The following is a 21,180-nucleotide window of genomic DNA, read 5'->3' as shown; positions in this document are numbered from 1 at the left end:
TGTCCCACATACCATTTTTATGCAAATTACTGCTGCAAATTTTATGCAAAATTATGCAAATTTTATGCAAATTTTTGATGAGGAGTAGAGTTGAGGGGTCTTTGAGGGCTTCATCGAGGTGCTCTCGGTTGCAAGACTGGGTCATTCTGAGAAGCACAGCAGGGTCAGAGATCATGATGTTCTCCTCCTCAGTGAATCTCTCCATCAACAGCCTCTCCATTGCCTCACACACTGTTTTGAGGCAAAAGAGGGACTTTGCGTAGGCCTTTCCACTGAGAACACCTTTGAGAGATCCACTTGTTACTAGTTGTGCCTCAAAGAGAATCTCTGCATATCCAGAACCACGCATCTTGTGTCCAGTGAGCATCCCGATGTAGTTCATGGATGTGTGGAAGGGTCCAATCGTTACTACATGACTAGCAAATTCATTTGGCCAGCGCCAGATGATGGGAAGGGCTTTCATGCAGACACCCAGATCAAATGTATTCAGGACCCATCTCTGACCCACCTCAGCAGTTGCTGCCTCGGAACGCTTCAGTAGCTCACGAACAACTGCGTTGTCTGTGATCGGTTGGTGGATAGGCGTGCAGTAGTCGACTGTTGATTTGCTGGGTGGGGGAGAACCAGTTGCAGAGGTGAAACCCCCTAGCCCAGGCACAGGCTGCAGGCCATTGCCATGCCATGCAGGCACCAGGCACAGACCGATCACAGACAACGCAGTTGTTCGTGAGCTACTGAAGCGTTCCGAGGCAGCAACTGCTGAGGTGGGTCAGAGATGGGTCCTGAATACATTTGATCTGGGTGTCTGCATGAAAGCCCTTCCCATCATCTGGCGCTGGCCAAATGAATTTGCTAGTCATGTAGTAACGATTGGACCCTTCCACACATCCATGAACTACATCGGGATGCTCACTGGACACAAGATGCGTGGTTCTGGATATGCAGAGATTCTCTTTGAGGCACAACTAGTAACAAGTGGATCTCTCAAAGGTGTTCTCAGTGGAAAGGCCTACGCAAAGTCCCTCTTTTGCCTCAAAACAGTGTGTGAGGCAATGGAGAGGCTGTTGATGGAGAGATTCACTGAGGAGGAGAACATCATGATCTCTGACCCTGCTGTGCTTCTCAGAATGACCCAGTCTTGCAACCGAGAGCACCTCGATGAAGCCCTCAAAGACCCCTCAACTCTACTCCTCATCAAAAATTTGCATAAAATTTGCATAATTTTACATAAAATTTGCAGCAGTAATTTGCATAAAAATGGTATGTGGGACATTTTTTCAGCTTGGGGCCATAGCTAGTCATTTTCTACACATTTTTTCCAATCTAGAAACACTGATTAGAAGTATATCTCCGGGGGGTGCAGGGGGACCTAGTCTTCCTACTAGACTATTAGTTGAAGCACCTTTGGCAGCGATTACAGCCTCGAGTCTTCTTGGGTGTGACGTGACAAGCTTTGCACACCTGGATTTGGGGATTTTCTACCATTCTTTTCTGCAGATCCTCTCAAGCTCTGTCAGGTTGGATGGGTACCGTTGGTGGACAGCCATTTTCAGGTCTCTCCAGAGATGCTCGATTGGGTTCAAGTCAGGGCTCTGGCTGGGCCACTCAAGGACCTTCACAGAGTTGTCCCTAAGCCACTCCTGTGTTGTGTTGCCTGTGTGCTTGGGGTCATTGTCCTGTTGGAAGGTGAACCTTCGGCCCAATCTGAGGTCCTGAGCGCCCCGTTTCAGGTTTTCATTAAGGTTATCTCTGTACTTTGCTCCGTTCATTGTTCCCTCAACCCTGACCAGTCCCCCAGTCCCTGCTGCTGAAAAACACCCCCACAGCATGATGCTGCCACCACCATGCTTCACTGTTGGGATGGCATTGGGCAGTTGATGAGCGGTGCCTGGTTTCCTCCAGACATGACACTTAGAATTGAGACCAAACAGTTCAATCTTGGTTTCATCAGACCACAGAATCTTGTTTCTCACAGTCTGAGAGTCCTTTAGGTGCTTTTTTGCAAACTCCAAGCGGGCTTTCATGTGTTTTTCACTGAGGAGAGGCTTCCGTCTGGCCACTCTGCCATAAAGCCCAGATCGGTGGAGAGTTGCAGTGATGTTTGTCCTTCTGGAAGTTACTCTCATCTCCACACAGGATCTCTGGAGCTCAGCCAGAGTGACCATCGGGTCCATGGTCACCTCTCTTACCAAGGCCCTTCTCCCCCGATTGCTCAGTTTGGCCGGGCGGCCAGCTCTAGGAAGAGTCCTGGTTGTTCCAAACTTTTTCCATTTAAGAATTATGGAGGCCACTGTGCTCTTGGGAACCTTCAATGCAGCAGAATTTTTTTTGTAGGCTTCCCCAGATCTGTGCCTCGACGCAATCCTGTTTCTGAGCTCTGCAGGCAGTTCCTTCGACCTCGTGGCTTGGTTTTTGCTGTGATAGCTGTGAGACCTTCTATAGACAGGTGTGTGCCTTTCCAAATCATGTCCAATCAATTGAATTTACCACAGGTGGACTCCAATCAAGGTGTAGAAACATCTCAAAGATGATCAAGAGAAATGGGAGGCACCTGAGCTAAATTTCAAGTGTCATAGCAAAGGGTATGAATACTTATGTAAATGTGATATTTCAGTTTTTCCTTTTTAATAAATTTGCAAAACTTTCTAAAATCCTGTTTTCTCTTTGTCATTATGGGGTAGTGAGTGTAGATTGATGAGGGAAAAAATGAATTTAAACGATTTCAGCATAAGGGTGCAACATAACAAAATGTGAAAAAAGTGAAGGGGTCTGAATACTTTCTGAATGCACTGTATCTGCAGGCTACTGTAATTAGAACTGTAACCAACTATAGTTTTAACTTTGGTATTAATGAGTAATAATCTGCAGACGATTGTAATTAGAACTGTAATCACATCAGTTACTCACTTCAGTAAATAAATCATAATAGCATAACCTATGGTGATTCAATACTTCTGTGAGCTTAATTACTTCTGTGTGCTCTAATTCAGATATAAACAGAGCTTAATTACTTCTGTGTGCTCTAATTCAGATATAAACAGAGCTTAATTACTTCTGTGTTCTCTAATTCAGATATAAACAGAGCTTAATCACTTCTGTGTTCTCTAATTCATATATAAACAGAGCTTAATCACTTCTGTGTTCTCTAATTCAGATATAAACAGAGCTTAATTACTTCTGTGTGCTCTAATTCAGATATAAACAGAGCTTAATTACTTCTGTGTTCTCTAATTCAGATATAAACAGAGCTTAATCACTTCTGTGTTCTCTAATTCATATATAAACAGAGCTTAATCACTTCTGTGTGCTCTAATTCATATATAAACAGAGCTTAATTACTTCTGTGTGCTCTAATTCAGATATAAACAGAGCTTAATTACTTCTGTGTGCTCTAATTCAGATATAAACAGAGCTTAATCACTTCTGTGTGCTCTAATTCATATATAAACAGAGCTTAATCACTTCTGTGTGCTTTAATTCAGATATAAACAGAGCTTAATCACTTCTGTGTGCTCTAATTCATATATAAACAGAGCTTAATCACTTCTGTGTGCTCTAATTCAGATATAAACAGAGCTTAATTACTTCTGTGTGCTCTAATTCTGATATAAACAGAGCTTAATCACTTCTGTGTGCTCTAATTCAGATATAAACAGAGCTTAATTACTTCTGTGTGCTCTAATTCAGATATAAACAGAGCTTAATTACTTCTGTGTGCTCTAATTCAGATATAAACAGAGCTTAATTACTTCTGTGTGCTCTAATTCAGATATAAACAGAGCTTAATCACTTCTGTGTTCTCTAATTCAGATATAAACAGAGCTTAATTACTTCTGTGTGCTCTAATTCAGATATAAACAGAGCTTAATTACTTCTGTGTTCTCTAATTCAGATATAAACAGAGCTTAATTACTTCTGTGTTCTCTAATTCAGATATAAACAGAGCTTAATTACTTCTGTGTGCTCTAATTCAGATATAAACAGAGCTTAATCACTTCTGTGTGCTCTAATTCATATATAAACAGAGCTTAATCACTTCTGTGTGCTTTAATTCAGATATAAACAGAGCTTAATCACTTCTGTGTGCTCTAATTCAGATATAAACAGAGCTTAATCACTTCTGTGTGCTCTAATTCAGATATAAACAGAGCTTAATCACTTCTGTGTGCTCTAATTCATATATAAACAGAGCTTAATCACTTCTGTGTGCTCTAATTCAGATATAAACAGAGCTTAATCACTTCTGTGTGCTCTAATTCATATATAAACAGAGCTTAATCACTTCTGTGTGCTCTAATTCATATATAAACAGAGCTTAATTACTTCTGTGTGCTCTAATTCAGATATAAACAGAGCTTAATCACTTCTGTGTGCTCTAATTCATATATAAACAGAGCTTAATCACTTCTGTGTGCTCTAATTCAGATAAAAACAGAGCGTAATCACTTCTGTGTGCTCTAATTCAGATATAAACAGAGCTTAATTACTTCTGTGTGCTCTAATTCAGATATAAACAGAGCTTAATCACTTCTGTGTGCTCTAATTCTGATATAAACAGAGCTTAATCACTTCTGTGTTCTCTAATTCAGATATAAACAGAGCTTAATTACTTCTGTGTGCTCTAATTCAGATATAAACAGAGCTTAATCACTTCTGTGTGCTCTAATTCAGATATAAACAGAGCTTAATTACTTCTGTGTGCTCTAATTCAGATATAAACAGAGCTTAATCACTTCTGTGTGCTCTAATTCATATATAAACAGAGCTTAATCACTTCTGTGTGCTCTAATTCATATATAAACAGAGCTTAATTACTTCTGTGTGCTCTAATTCAGATATAAACAGAGCTTAATCACTTCTGTGTGCTCTAATTCATATATAAACAGAGCTTAATCACTTCTGTGTGCTCTAATTCAGATAAAAACAGAGCGTAATCACTTCTGTGTGCTCTAATTCTGATATAAACAGAGCTTAATCACTTCTGTGTTCTCTAATTCAGATATAAACAGAGCTTAATTACTTCTGTGTGCTCTAATTCAGATATAAACAGAGCTTAATCACTTCTGTGTGCTCTAATTCAGATATAAACAGAGCTTAATTACTTCTGTGTGCTCTAATTCAGATATAAACAGAGCTTAATCACTTCTGTGTGCTCTAATTCTGATATAAACAGAGCTTAATCACTTCTGTGTTCTCTAATTCAGATATAAACAGAGCTTAATTACTTCTGTGTGCTCTAATTCAGATATAAACAGAGCTTAATCACTTCTGTGTGCTCTAATTCATATATAAACAGAGCTTAATCACTTCTGTGTGCTCTAATTCATATATAAACAGAGCTTAATTACTTCTGTGTGCTCTAATTCAGATATAAACAGAGCTTAATCACTTCTGTGTGCTCTAATTCATATATAAACAGAGCTTAATCACTTCTGTGTGCTCTAATTCAGATAAAAACAGAACGTAATCACTTCTGTGTGCTCTAATTCAGATATAAACAGAGCTTAATTACTTCTGTGTGCTCTAATTCAGATATAAACAGAGCTTAATCACTTCTGTGTGCTCTAATTCTGATATAAACAGAGCTTAATCACTTCTGTGTTCTCTAATTCAGATATAAACAGAGCTTAATTACTTCTGTGTGCTCTAATTCAGATATAAACAGAGCTTAATCACTCTGTGTGCTCTAATTCAGATTTAAACAGAGCTTAATTACTTCTGTGTGCTCTAATTCAGATATAAACATAGCTTAATTACTTCTGTGTGCTCTAATTCAGATATAAACAGAGCTTAATCACTTCTGTGTTCTCTAATTCAGATATAAACAGAGCTTAATTACTTCTGTGTGCTCTAATTCAGATATAAACAGAGCTTAATTACTTCTGTGTTCTCTAATTCAGATATAAACAGAGCTTAATTACTTCTGTGTTCTCTAATTCAGATATAAACAGAGCTTAATTACTTCTGTGTGCTCTAATTCAGATATAAACAGAGCTTAATTACTTCTGTGTGCTCTAATTCAGATATAAACAGAGCTTAATTACTTCTGTGTGCTCTAATTCAGATATAAACAGAGCTTAATTACTTCTGTGTTCTCTAATTCAGATATAAACAGAGCTTAATTACTTCTGTGTGCTCTAATTCAGATATAAACAGAGCTTAATCACTTCTGTGTGCTCTAATTCATATATAAACAGAGCTTAATCACTTCTGTGTGCTCTAATTCAGATATAAACATAGCTTAATTACTTCTGTGTGCTCTAATTCAGATATAAACAGAGCTTAATCACTTCTGTGTGCTCTAATTCATATATAAACAGAGCTTAATCACTTCTGTGTACTCTAATTCAGATATAAACAGAGCTTAATTACTTCTGTGTGCTCTAATTCAAATATAAACAGAGCTTAATTACTTCTGTGTGCTCTAATTCAGATATAAACAGAGCTTAATCACTTCTGTGTTCTCTAATTCAGATATAAACAGAGCTTAATTACTTCTGTGTTCTCTAATTCAGATATAAACAGAGCTTAATTACTTCTGTGTTCTCTAATTCAGATATAAACAGAGCTTAATTACTTCTGTGTGCTCTAATTCAGATATAAACAGAGCTTAATTACTTCTGTGTTCTCTAATTCAGATATAAACAGAGCTTAATTACTTCTGTGTTCTCTAATTCAGATATAAACAGAGCTTAATTACTTCTGTGTGCTCTAATTCAGATATAAACAGAGCTTAATTACTTCTGTGTTCTCTAATTCAGATATAAACAGAGCTTAATTACTTCTGTGTGCTCTAATTCTGATATAAACAGAGCTTAATTACTTCTGTGTGCTCTAATTCTGATATAAACAGAGCTTAATCACTTCTGTGTTCTCTAATTCAGATATAAACAGAGCTTAATCACTTCTGTGTGCTCTAATTCAGATATAAACAGAGCTTAATCACTTCTGTGTGCTCTAATTCTGATATAAACAGAGCTTAATCACTTCTGTGTTCTCTAATTCAGATATAAACAGAGCTTAATTAATTCTGTGTGCTCTAATTCAGATATAAACAGAGCTTAATTACTTCTGTGTGCTCTAATTCAGATATAAACAGAGCTTAATCACTTCTGTGTTCTCTAATTCAGATATAAACAGAGCTTAATTACTTCTGTGTGCTCTAATTCATTTATAAACAGAGCTTAATTACTTCTGTGTTCTCTAATTCAGATATAAACAGAGCTTAATTACTTCTGTGTTCTCTAATTCAGATATAAACAGAGCTTAATTACCTCTGTGTGCTCTAATTCAGATATAAACAGAGCTTAATTACTTCTGTGTGCTCTAATTCAGATATAAACAGAGCTTAATTACTTCTGTGTGCTCTAATTCAGATATAAACAGAGCTTAATTACTTCTGTGTTCTCTAATTCAGATATAAACAGAGCTTAATCACTTCTGTGTGCTCTAATTCAGATATAAGCAGAGATTAATCACTTCTGTGTGCTCTAATTCATATATAAACAGAGCTTAATCACTTCTGTGTGCTCTAATTCATATATAAACAGAGCTTAATCACTTCTGTGTGCTCTAATTCAGATATAAACAGAGCTTAATCACTTCTGTGTGCTCTAATTCATATATAAACAGAGCTTAATCACTTCTGTGTGCTCTAATTCAGATATAAACATAGCTTAATTACTTCTGTGTGCTCTAATTCAAATATAAACAGAGCTTAATTACTTCTGTGTGCTCTAATTCAGATATAAACAGAGCTTAATCACTTCTGTGTGCTCTAATTCATATATAAACAGAGCTTAATCACTTCTGTGTTCTCTAATTCAGATATAAACAGAGCTTAATTACTTCTGTGTGCTCTAATTCAGATATAAACAGAGCTTAATTACTTCTGTGTTCTCTAATTCAGATATAAACAGAGCTTAATTACTTCTGTGTTCTCTAATTCAGATATAAACAGAGCTTAATTACTTCTGTGTGCTCTAATTGAGATATAAACAGAGCTTAATTACTTCTGTGTGCTCTAATTCTGATATAAACAGAGCTTAATTACTTCTGTGTGCTCTAATTCTGATATAAACAGAACTTAATCACTTCTGTGTTCTCTAATTCAGATATAAACAGAGCTTAATTAATTCTGTGTGCTCTAATTCAGATATAAACAGAGCTTAATTACTTCTGTGTGCTCTAATTCAGATATAAACAGAGCTTAATCACTTCTGTGTTCTCTAATTCAGATATAAACAGAGCTTAATTACTTCTGTGTGCTCTAATTCAGATATAAACAGAGCTTAATTACTTCTGTGTTCTCTAATTCAGATATAAACAGAGCTTAATTACTTCTGTGTTCTCTAATTCAGATATAAACAGAGCTTAATTACTTCTGTGTGCTCTAATTCAGATATAAACAGAGCTTAATTACTTCTGTGTGCTCTAATTCAGATATAAACAGAGCTTAATTACTTCTGTGTGCTCTAATTCAGATATAAACAGAGCTTAATTACTTCTGTGTTCTCTAATTCAGATATAAACAGAGCTTAATCACTTCTGTGTGCTCTAATTTAGATATAAACAGAGCTTAATCACTTCTGTGTGCTCTAATTCATATATAAACAGAGCTTAATCACTTCTGTGTGCTCTAATTCATATATAAACAGAGCTTAATCACTTCTGTGTGCTCTAATTCAGATATAAACAGAGCTTAATCACTTCTGTGTGCTCTAATTCATATATAAACAGAGCTTAATCACTTCTGTGTGCTCTAATTCAGATATAAACAGAGCTTAATTACTTCTGTGTTCTCTAATTCAGATATAAACAGAGCTTAATTACTTCTGTGTGCTCTAATTCAGATATAAACAGAGCTTAATTACTTCTGTGTTCTCTAATTCAGATATAAACAGAGCTTAATTACTTCTGTGTTCTCTAATTCAGATATAAACAGAGCTTAATTACTTCTGTGTGCTCTAATTCAGATATAAACAGAGCTTAATTACTTCTGTGTTCTCTAATTCAGATATAAACAGAGCTTAATTACTTCTGTGTGCTCTAATTCAGATATAAACAGAGCTTAATTACTTCTGTGTGCTCTAATTCTGATATAAACAGAGCTTAATTACTTCTGTGTGCTCTAATTCTGATATAAACAGAGCTTAATCACTTCTGTGTTCTCTAATTCAGATATAAACAGAGCTTAATCACTTCTGTGTGCTCTAATTCAGATATAAACAGAGCTTAGTCACTTCTGTGTGCTCTAATTCTGATATAAACAGAGCTTAATCACTTCTGTGTTCTCTAATTCAGATATAAACAGAGCTTAATTAATTCTGTGTGCTCTAATTCAGATATAAACAGAGCTTAATTAATTCTGTGTGCTCTAATTCAGATATAAACAGAGCTTAATTACTTCTGTGTGCTCTAATTCAGATATAAACAGAGCTTAATCACTTCTGTGTTCTCTAATTCAGATATAAACAGAGCTTAATTACTTCTGTGTGCTCTAATTCAGATATAAACAGAGCTTAATTACTTCTGTGTTCTCTAATTCAGATATAAACAGAGCTTAATTACTTCTGTGTTCTCTAATTCAGATATAAACAGAGCTTAATTACCTCTGTGTGCTCTAATTCAGATATAAACAGAGCTTAATTACTTCTGTGTGCTCTAATTCAGATATAAACAGAGCTTAATTACTTCTGTGTGCTCTAATTCAGATATAAACAGAGCTTAATTACTTCTGTGTTCTCTAATTCAGATATAAACAGAGCTTAATCACTTCTGTGTGCTCTAATTCAGATATAAGCAGAGCTTAATCACTTCTGTGTGCTCTAATTCATATATAAACAGAGCTTAATCACTTCTGTGTGCTCTAATTCATATATAAACAGAGCTTAATCACTTCTGTGTGCTCTAATTCAGATATAAACAGAGCTTAATCACTTCTGTGTGCTCTAATTCATATATAAACAGAGCTTAATCACTTCTGTGTGCTCTAATTCAGATATAAACAGAGCTTAATTACTTCTGTGTGCTCTAATTCAGATATAAACAGAGCTTAATTACTTCTGTGTTCTCTAATTCAGATATAAACAGAGCTTAATTACTTCTGTGTTCTCTAATTCAGATATAAACAGAGCTTAATTTCTTCTGTGTGCTCTAATTGAGATATAAACAGAGCTTAATTACTTCTGTGTGCTCTAATTCTGATATAAACAGAACTTAATCACTTCTGTGTTCTCTAATTCAGATATAAACAGAGCTTAATTAATTCTGTGTGCTCTAATTCAGATATAAACAGAGCTTAATTACTTCTGTGTGCTCTAATTCAGATATAAACAGAGCTTAATCACTTCTGTGTTCTCTAATTCAGATATAAACAGAGCTTAATTACTTCTGTGTGCTCTAATTCAGATATAAACAGAGCTTAATTACTTCTGTGTTCTCTAATTCAGATATAAACAAAGCTTAATTACTTCTGTGTTCTCTAATTCAGATATAAACAGAGCTTAATTACTTCTGTGTGCTCTAATTCAGATATAAACAGAGCTTAATTACTTCTGTGTGCTCTAATTCAGATATAAACAGAGCTTAATTACTTCTGTGTGCTCTAATTCAGATATAAACAGAGCTTAATTACTTCTGTGTTCTCTAATTCAGATATAAACAGAGCTTAATCACTTCTGTGTGCTCTAATTCATATATAAACAGAGCTTAATCACTTCTGTGTGCTCTAATTCATATATAAACAGAGCTTAATCACGTCTGTGTGCTCTAATTCAGATATAAACAGAGCTTAATCACTTCTGTGTGCTCTAATTCATATATAAACAGAGCTTAATCACTTCTGTGTGCTCTAATTCAGATATAAACATAGCTTAATTACTTCTGTGTGCTCTAATTCAAATATAAACAGAGCTTAATTACTTCTGTGTGCTCTAATTCAGATATAAACAGAGCTTAATCACTTCTGTGTGCTCTAATTCATATATAAACAGAGCTTAATCACTTCTGTGTTCTCTAATTCAGATATAAACAGAGCTTAATTACTTCTGTGTGCTCTAATTCAGATATAAACAGAGCTTAATTACTTCTGTGTTCTCTAATTCAGATATAAACAGAGCTTAATTACTTCTGTGTTCTCTAATTCAGATATAAACAGAGCTTAATTACTTCTGTGTGCTCTAATTGAGATATAAACAGAGCTTAATTCCTTCTGTGTGCTCTAATTCTGATATAAACAGAACTTAATCACTTCTGTGTTCTCTAATTCAGATATAAACAGAGCTTAATTACTTCTGTGTGCTCTAATTCAGATATAAACAGAGCTTAATCACTTCTGTGTGCTCTAATTCATATATAAACAGAGCTTAATTACTTATGTGTGCTCTAATTCAGATATAAACAGAGCTTAATTACTTCTGTGTACTCTAATTCATATATAAACAGAGCTTAATCACTTCTGTGTGCTCTAATTCCGATATAAACATAGCTTAATTACTTCTGTGTGCTCTAATTCAGATATAAACAGAGCTTAATTACTTCTGTGTGCTCTAATTCAGATATAAACATAGCTTAATTACTTCTGTGTGCTCTAATTCAAATATAAACAGAGCTTAATTACTTCTGTGTGCTCTAATTCAGATATAAACAGAGCTTAATCACTTCTGTGTGCTCTAATTCATATATAAACAGAGCTTAATCACTTCTGTGTTCTCTAATTCAGATATAAACAGAGCTTAATTACTTCTGTGTGCTCTAATTCAGATATAAACAGAGCTTAATTACTTCTGTGTTCTCTAATTCAGATATAAACAGAGCTTAATTACTTCTGTGTTCTCTAATTCAGATATAAACAGAGCTTAATTACTTCTGTGTGCTCTAATTCAGATATAAACAGAGCTTAATTACTTCTGTGTGCTCTAATTCTGATATAAACAGAGCTTAATTACTTCTGTGTTCTCTAATTCAGATATAAACAGAGCTTAATTACTTCTGTGTTCTCTAATTCAGATATAAACAGAGCTTAATTACTTCTCTGTGCTGTAATTCAGATATAAACAGAGCTTAATTACTTCTGTGTTCTCTAATTCAGATATAAACAGAGCTTAATCACTTCTGTGTGCTCTAATTCAGATATAAACAGAGCTTAATTACTTCTGTGTGCTCTAATTCAGATATAAACAGAGCTTAATCACTTCTGTGTGCTCTAATTCTGATATAAACAGAGCTTAATCACTTCTGTGTTCTCTAATTCAGATATAAACAGAGCTTAATTACTTCTGTGTTCTCTAATTCAGATATAAACAGAGCTTAATCACTTCTGTGTTCTCTAATTCAGATATAAACAGAGCTTAATCACTTCTGTGTTCTCTAATTCAGATTTCAACATAGCTTAATCACTTCTGTGTTCTCTAATTCAGATATAAACAGAGCTTAATTACTTCTGTGTGCTCTAATTCAGATATAAACAGAGCTTAATTACTTCTGTGTGCTCTAATTCAGATATAAACAGAGCTTAATTACTTCTGTGTGCTCTAATTCAGATATAAACAGAGCTTAATTACTTCTGTGTGCTCTAATTCAGATATAAACAGAGCTTAATTACTTCTGTGTGTTCTAATTCAGATATAAACAGAGCTTAATCACTTCTGTGTTCTCTAATTCAGATATAAACAGAGCTTAATCACTTCTGTGTTCTCTAATTCAGATATAAACAGAGCTTAATCACTTCTGTGTTCTCTAATTCAGATATAAACAGAGCTTAATTACTTCTGTGTTCTCTAATTCAGATATAAACAGAGCTTAATCACTTCTGTGTTCTCTAATTCAGATATAAACAGAGCTTAATCACTTCTGTGTGCTCTAATTCCGATATAAACATAGCTTAATTACTTCTGTGTTCTCTAATTCAGATATAAACAGAGCTTAATTACTTCTGTGTTCTCTAATTCAGATATAAACAGAGCTTAATCACTTCTGTGTGCTCTAATTCTGATATAAACAGAGCTTAATCACTTCTGTGTTCTCTAATTCAGATATAAACAGAGCTTAATTACTTCTGTGTTCTCTAATTCAGATATAAACAGAGCTTAATTACTTCTGTGTTCTCTAATTCAGATATAAACAGAGCTTAATTACTTCTGTGTGCTCTAATTCAGATATAAACAGAGCTTAATCACTTCTGTGTGCTCTAATTCTGATATAAACAGAGCTTAATCACTTCTGTGTTCTCTAATTCAGATATAAACAGAGCTTAATTACTTCTGTGTTCTCTAATTCAGATATAAACAGAGCTTAATTACTTCTGTGTTCTCTAATTCAGATATAAACAGAGCTTAATTACTTCTGTGTGCTCTAATTCAGATATAAACAGAGCTTAATTACTTCTGTGTTCTCTAATTCAGATATAAACAGAGCTTAATTACTTCTGTGTGCTATAATTCAGATATAAACAGAGCTTAATTACTTCTGTGTTCTCTAATTCAGATATAAACAGAGCTTAATTACTTCTGTGTGCTCTAATTCAGATATAAACAGAGCTTAATTACTTCTGTGTTCTCTAATTCAGATATAAACAGAGCTTAATTACTTCTGTGTTCTCTAATTCAGATATAAACAGAGCTTAATCACTTCTGTGTTCTCTAATTCAGATATAAACAGAGCTTAATCACTTCTGTGTGCTCTAATTCAGATATAAACAGAGCTTAATTACTTCTGTGTGCTCTAATTCAGATAAAAACAGAGCTTAATCACTTCTGTGTTCTCTAATTCAGATATAAACAGAGCTTAATTACTTCTGTGTGCTCTAATTCAGATATAAACAGAGCTTAATTACTTCTGTGTGCTCTAATTCAGATATAAACAGAGCTTAATTACTTCTGTGTGCTCTAATTCAGATATAAACAGAGCTTAATTACTTCTGTGTTCTCTAATTCAGATATAAACAGAGCTTAATTACTTCTGTGTGCTCTAATTCAGATATAAACAGAGCTTAATCACTTCTGTGTGCTCTAATTCATATATCAACAGAGCTTAATCACTTCTGTGTGCTCTAATTCAGATATAAACAGAGCTTAATCACTTCTGTGTGCTCTAATTCATATATAAACAGAGCTTAATCACTTCTGTGTGCTCTAATTCAGATATAAACAGAGCTTAATCACTTCTGTGTGCTCTAATTCATATATAAACAGAGCTTAATCACTTCTGTGTGCTCTAATTCAGATATAAACAGATCTTAATCACTTCTGTGTGCTCTAATTCATATATAAACAGAGCTTAGTCACTTCTGTGTGCTCTAATTCATTTATAAACAGAGCTTAATTACTTCTGTGTGCTCTAATTCAAATATAAACAGAGCTTAATTACTTCTGTGTGCTCTAATTCAGATATAAACAGAGCTTAATCACTTCTGTGTGCTCTAATTCATATATAAACAGAGCTTAATCACTTCTGTGTGCTCTAATTCAGATATAAACACAGCTTAATCACTTCTGTGTGCTCTAATTCAGATATAAACAGAGCTTAATTATTTCTGTGTGCTCTAATTCAGATATAAACAGAGCTTAATTACTTCTGTGTGCTCTAATTCAGATATAAACAGAGCTTAATCACTTCTGTGTTCTCTAATTCAGATATAAACAGAGCTTAATTACTTCTGTGTGCTCTAATTCAGATATAAACAGAGCTTAATTACTTCTGTGTTCTCTAATTCAGATATAAACAGAGCTTAATTACTTCTGTGTTCTCTAATTCAGATATAAACAGAGCTTAATTACTTCTGTGTGCTCTAATTCAGATATAAACAGAGCTTAATTACTTATGTGTGCTCTAATTCAGATATAAACAGAGCTTAATTACTTCTGTGTTCTCTAATTCAGATATAAACAGAGCTTAATTACTTCTGTGTGCTCTAATTCAGATATAAACAGAGCTTAATCACTTCTGTGTGCTCTAATTCATATATAAACAGAGCTTAATCACTTCTGTGTGCTCTAATTCAGATATAAATATAGCTTAATTACTTCTGTGTGCTCTAATTCAAATATAAACAGAGCTTAATTACTTCTGTGTGCTCTAATTCAGATATAAACAGAGCTTAATCACTTCTGTGTGCTCTAATTCATATATAAACAGAGCTTAATCACTTCTGTGTACTCTAATTCAGATATAAACAGAGCTTAATTACTTCTGTGTGCTCTAATTCAAATATAAACAGAGCTTAATTACTTCTGTGTGCTCTAATTCAGATATAAACAGAGCTTAATCACTTCTGTGTGCTCTAATTCATATATAAACAGAGCTTAATCACTTCTGTGTGCTCTAATTCATATATAAACAGAGCTGAATGACTTCTGTGTGCTCTAATTCAGATATAAACAGAGCGTAATCACTTGTGTGCTCTAATTCAGATATAAACAGAGCTTAATCACTTCTGTGTGCTCTAATTCAGATATAAACAGAGCTTAATCACTTGTGTGCTCTAATTCATATATAAACAGAGCTTAATTACTTCTGTGTGCTCCAATTCAGATATAAACAGAGCGTAATCACTTGTGTGCTCTAATTCGGATATAAACAGAGCGTAATCACTTCTGTGTGCTCTAATTCAGATATAAACAGAGCGTAATCACTTGTGTGCTCTAATTCAGATAAAAACAGAGCTTAATTACTTCTGTGTGCTCTAATTCGGATATAAACAGAGCGTAATCACTTCTGTGTGCTCTAATTCATATATAAACAGAGCTTAATTACTTCTGTGTGCTCTAATTCTGATATAAACAGAGCTTAATTACTTCTGTGTCAGATATAAACAGAGCTTAATCACTTCTGTGTGCTCTAATTCATATATAAACAGAGCTTAATTTCTTCTGTGTGCTCTAATTCTGATATAAACAGAACTTAATCACTTCTGTGTGCTCTAATTCATATATAAACAGAGCTTAATCACTTCTGTGTGCTCTAATTCCGATATAAACAGAGCGTAATCACTTCTGTGTGCTCTAATTCCGATATAAACAGAGCGTAATCACTTCTGTGTGCTCTAATTCAGATATAAACAGAGCGTAATCACTTCTGTGTGCTCTAATTCAGATATAAACAGAGCGTAATCACTTCTGTGTGCTCTAATTCAGATATAAACAGAGCTTAATTACTTCTGTGTGCTCTAATTCAGATATAAACAGAGCTTAATTACTTCTGTGTGCTCTAATTCAGATATAAACAGAGCGTAATCACTTCTGTGTGCTCTAATTCAGATATAAACAGAGCTTAATCGCTTCTGTGTGCTCTAATTCAGATATAAACAGAGCGTAATCACTTCTGTGTGCTCTAATTCAGATATAAACAGAGCTTAATCGCTTCTGTGTGCTCTAATTCAGATATAAGCAGAGCTTAATTACTTCTGTGTGCTCTAATTCAGATATAAACAGAGCTTAATTACTTCTGTGTACTCTAATTCATATATAAACAGAGCTTAATCACTTCTGTGTGCTCTAATTCCGATATAAACAGAGCTTAATTACTTCTGTGTGCTCTAATTCAGATATAAACAGAGCTTAATTCTGTGTGCTCTAATTCAGATATAAACAGAGCTTAATTACTTCTGTGTACTCTAATTCATATATAAACAGAGCTTAATTACTTCTGTGTGCTCTGACCAGGAAGATTTTTTTAACGAGTTACAAACCACCATGAAGAAGGTCAAATGCTTGAAGAGTTCTTCTTGTTATAGACTCGATGTTTGGCAGTTTCCCAGCATTCTGTTCAAAAGGTACAAAAAGATACAAAACGTCATGTCATGGATTATTCATTACGAAATAAACACAAACTTTCAGTGGTATTTCCCACCCTGCTTGGCTAAACCAAAACGTTGTTAGATCAAGGTAACCTTTGTGAAGAGATGGGGCATGTATAAAGAACCTTACCTGATCTTAGCAAATGCTACAAGTACTATATTTTTTGTATTCAAAGTCCAGACTTGTGAAAGAACTAGAAAACAGAATGGACAATAATAGAAAAAGAAGAAAAAAACTGGAAAGGGACATAATAAACCAACAACAGTGCAGAGGGACATATGGAGGAATAATGAGATGAAGGGGGTGGGAGGAGGACACAGGGTGAACGAGAACAGCACTCAGTGGAGAGCAAACCTACGCCCCCTCCGCCTGGTTGGCCATATCCCTCAATGGTGAAGAATCACTTTTAAAATTATACTTGCTGGATCCGGATCTTCACCAAAATTGAATCGATTCTTCTTTGTCAGACATCCAACTGGTCCACCAAGTTTCGTCCAAATCCGTCCATAACGTTTTGAGATATCCTGCTATGTATCGTTTTTGGCCCAATCTCCCAATGGTGAAGAATCTCTTTAAAGCTTAAATAATTCTCATATCCGAATCCATATTCAGATCTTCACCAAAATCGAATCAAATCGTCCTTGTCAGACACCCAACCTGTCCACCAAATTTCATCCAAATCCGTCCACAACTTTTTGAGATATCGTGCTATGTATCAGTTTTTGGCCCGATCTCCAATGGTGAAGAATCACTTTTAAAATTCTAGTAGCCGGATCCGCATCCGGATCTTCACCAAAATCTAATCATTTCGTCCTTGTCACATACACTACTTCTCCGCTAAATTTCGTCTGAATCCGTCCACAACTTTTTGAGATATCGTGCTATGTATCAGTTTTTGGCCCGATCTCCAATGGTGAAGAATCACTTTTAAAATTCTAGTAGCCGGATCCGCATCCGGATCTTCACCAAAATCTAATCATTTCGTCCTTGTCACATACACTACATCTCTGCCAAATTTCGTCTGAATCCGTCCACAACTTTTTGAGATATCTAGTTCACAAACAAACGGACAGACAGGGGTGAACACATAACCTCCATCCACCTTTGGTGGCGGAGGTAACAAACTAGATACAAGGTCAAACATAGCAAGAAGAGGAAGGGAAGACCTGAGCTGAAACAAAATAGAACAAAAAGAAGAGAGAGGGGGGGGGGGATACAATAACCCAGAAAGCAACATGCAGGGATTTTGGAGGTTATATGACGGCAAAACACCAGTTCGGGGTTTTTTTGCACGTGCTGGTGAAAATCTGAGTTCTCCATTCCCACCTCACGAACGCTGAGTTTTCCGAACCGGATTCGTCTTGTTTTTATGTTGTTGCGTCTTGGTCTTGGTGTTGCTGTTGTATCCCGTGCTATATTTCATGTTAATTCGTTCGTCGTTTGTGCTATTCGTTTTGTGTTGTTCAAGGCCCGACACGGCCCATCTTTGGATAGAAAGTGTGAAGTTTATTTGTCTCCATGTTCTCATTTTGTTTCCTTCTTCCCGCGTATCTTGCTTCTACCTCCTCATTTCCCTATTTTCTTTCTTCACTTCAAAAAAAATTAATCTTCACTTTTCACATGATTCTCATTTATACTTGAATTTCCTTCTTCTTCTGGTTCTAACTTTTTCCTCTGCCCCCGTCTTCTCTCAATATCTCCAAACTGAATCCTCATTAAATATAAACACCCCATCCTCCTTTAAAAGCATTTACAATCATTTTTCAAACCTTATATCTCCTGATTAGAAATGCCAGACGTTTTCCTTCTGCAGCGCTAGATATGTCTCTTCTTCTGAACAAGGCTTATTTTTAAGAGGCTCGGCCTCTTACTCGGCGGTTGGTCCACCAACCATTCCCCCTCAAGCACAGTGTAAGGTTTCTCCATGCTTGCCTCCCATCCTCTGATCTTCATTGTCATTTGTCAAAGTTGGGAATGTCGAATCAGTATAAGCATCCACCCCCACCCCACCCACTCAAAGGTTCATCTCTCCCCTTTCTGCATCCCTCCTGAAACTATAGGGTTTTAACTCTCGTGGAAATGCAACTATAGGGTTTTAACTATCGGGGAAATGCAACTATAGGGTTTAACTGGAGGGGAAATGCAACTATAGGGTTTTAACTATAGGGGAAATGCAACTATAGGGTTTTAACTGGAGGGGAAATGCAACTATAGGGTTTTAACTATAGGGGAAATGCAACTATAGGGTTTTAACTATAGGGGAAATGCAACTATAGGGTTTTAACTGCAGGGGAAATGCAACTCGAGGGTTTTAACTATAGGGGAAATGCAACTATAGGGTTTTAACTGGAGGGGAAATACAACTATAGGGTTTTAACTATAGGGGAAATGCAACTATAGGGTTTTAACTGGAGGGGAAATGCAACTATAGGGTTTTAACTATAGGGGAAATGCAACTATAGGGTTTTACCTGGAGGGGAAATGCAACTAGAGGGTTTTAACTATAGGGGAAATGCAACTATAGGGTTTTAACTGCAGGGGAAATGCAACTCTAGGGTTTTAACTATAGGGGAAATGCAACTATAGGGTTTTAACTGGAGGGGAAATACAACTATAGGGTTTTAACTATAGGGGAAATGCAACTATAGGGTTTTAACTGGAGGGGAAATGCAACTATAGGGTTTTAACTATAGGGGAAATGCAACTATAGGGTTTTACCTGGAGGGGAAATGCAACTATAGGGTTTTAACTATAGGGGAAATGCAACTATAGGGTTTTATCGAAGCAAATGTGAAAAGCCTGAAACGTGCACAATTATGCAAAATTGCAAAAGTAGTTTCATCAAGAGACAAAGTGGTTAAAAACACAAACCAAATTTCGTCATTCTCGGGGTTGCTTTGTGTGAATGAGTGTTTGGTTGTGAGAGAAGTGGGAGGTGTGTAACTTACCTCAGTAACCTCAGCCTCACGTTGGCGTTGTGTGAGTAACGAGCGTTTCAAGCTGGCAGAGCACAGTGGGAGAGCATCCAGATTCATGGGAAAGGTAACCTGGACACATGCACAGGTTAACCACAACCTAATCACACATACACAGGTTAACAACAATCTAATCACACATGCACAGGTTAACCACAACCTAATCACATGCACAGGTTAACCACAACCTAATCACACATACACAGGATAACCACAACCTCATCATACATACACAGGTTAACAACAACCTATTAACACACACACAAGTTAATCACAACCTAATCACACACACACAGGTTAACCACAACCTTATCACACATACATGCACATTAACAACAGCCTGACCTCATGTCAGGAGGAGGCTGACTCGGCTCTTCCGAAGCCCTTTAATTCAGCATAAAATACCCTTTGGTTGAATGACAAAAACCCATCTCCATGACGGTTTGTTCAGTGACCGCCCAAATGTGTTGTCCCACCTTGGGGAGTAGTGTGGCCGGAGCAGGACCGTCATCTTGACCTCGCTTGCAGTCGAGCAGGACGACGAAGTAGGTCGGGAGTCGGCAGATTTGAGACTACAGGAAAAAGGAAGAAACATATCACAACAAACTATATAAACATTATACCGTAAAGATCTGAAAAGGTGTAAAGGTTAAATGGTCTAAATGTCTAAAGGTTGAAAGGTGTAATGGTCTGAAAAGGTACAAGTGGGTCTAAGGGGTCTTAAAACGTCGAAGGGGTCTAAAGGATGTAATTAAAATGTATAAAGGGTCAGAATTGTCGAAAAGGGTCTAAATGGTCTTAAAACGTCTAAAAGGGGTTTAAAGGTCAAATGTGTCTATAGGGTATTAAAACATCTGAAAGGTGTGAAGGTCTAAAAGGTTCTAAAGTATAGAAAGGAGTCTAAGGGTCATAATAGTCTAAGGGGTTCTAAAGGGTCTAAGAGGATCTAAAGGGTCTATGGGTTCTAAATTGTGTAACAATATCTATACTGTCTTAGGGGTCTATAGGGTGTGCAGAGTCTTAAGGGTATTAGGGTTCTAAGGGGCCTAGGTCTTAAAGGGTTTGAGGGTCGGTCCTCAAGGGTCTAAAATAATCTGAGGAGTCTGAGAGTTCTAAATGGTGTAACGGTGTCTATAGTGTCTTGGGGATCTAAGGGGTCTTGGGTTTACAGGGCCTTAGGGGTCTCAAGCATCTTAGGTCAATTTGTTTTGGGATTTCGCAAGTACCATGCCCTGTACACCGTCTTTCTTGTTTGGTTGTTTTTGGTGTGCAGGATATCTCAAAAAGTTGTGGATGGATTTGGATGAAATTTGGTGAATTGGTTGGGTGTATGATATGGACGAATTGATTCGATTTTGGTGAAGATCCGGATTCGGATACAAGAGTTTCTTCCCTTTTTAAAGTGATTC

At 35.8% G+C, this 21,180-nt stretch overlaps 1 protein-coding gene across 1 annotated transcript in view; it reads right to left on the bottom strand.

Annotated features, from left to right (window-relative positions):
- Window positions 1–21,180, bottom strand: part of LOC137428897 (ubiquitin carboxyl-terminal hydrolase 14-like) — an 82,572-nt gene that overhangs the window by 8,867 nt on the left and 52,525 nt on the right. Inside the window, exons 12-14 of the mRNA XM_078780792.1 lie at window positions 20,248–20,343; window positions 19,745–19,843; window positions 16,688–16,760 (exon numbers count right to left, since the gene is read on the bottom strand). Of these exons, the coding sequence (XP_078636918.1) occupies window positions 16,688–16,760; window positions 19,745–19,843; window positions 20,248–20,343 (268 nt within the window). The remainder of the gene's footprint in view (window positions 1–16,687; window positions 16,761–19,744; window positions 19,844–20,247; window positions 20,344–21,180) is intronic.

This window comes from Myxine glutinosa, chromosome 6 (genome assembly GCF_964187855.1).
Source record: "Myxine glutinosa chromosome 6, kmMyxGlut1.1, whole genome shotgun sequence".
Lineage (NCBI taxonomy): Eukaryota > Metazoa > Chordata > Myxini > Myxiniformes > Myxinidae > Myxine > Myxine glutinosa.
Note: the sequence above shows the minus strand (reverse complement) of the source record. Positions and strands in the feature narration are given on the sequence as shown.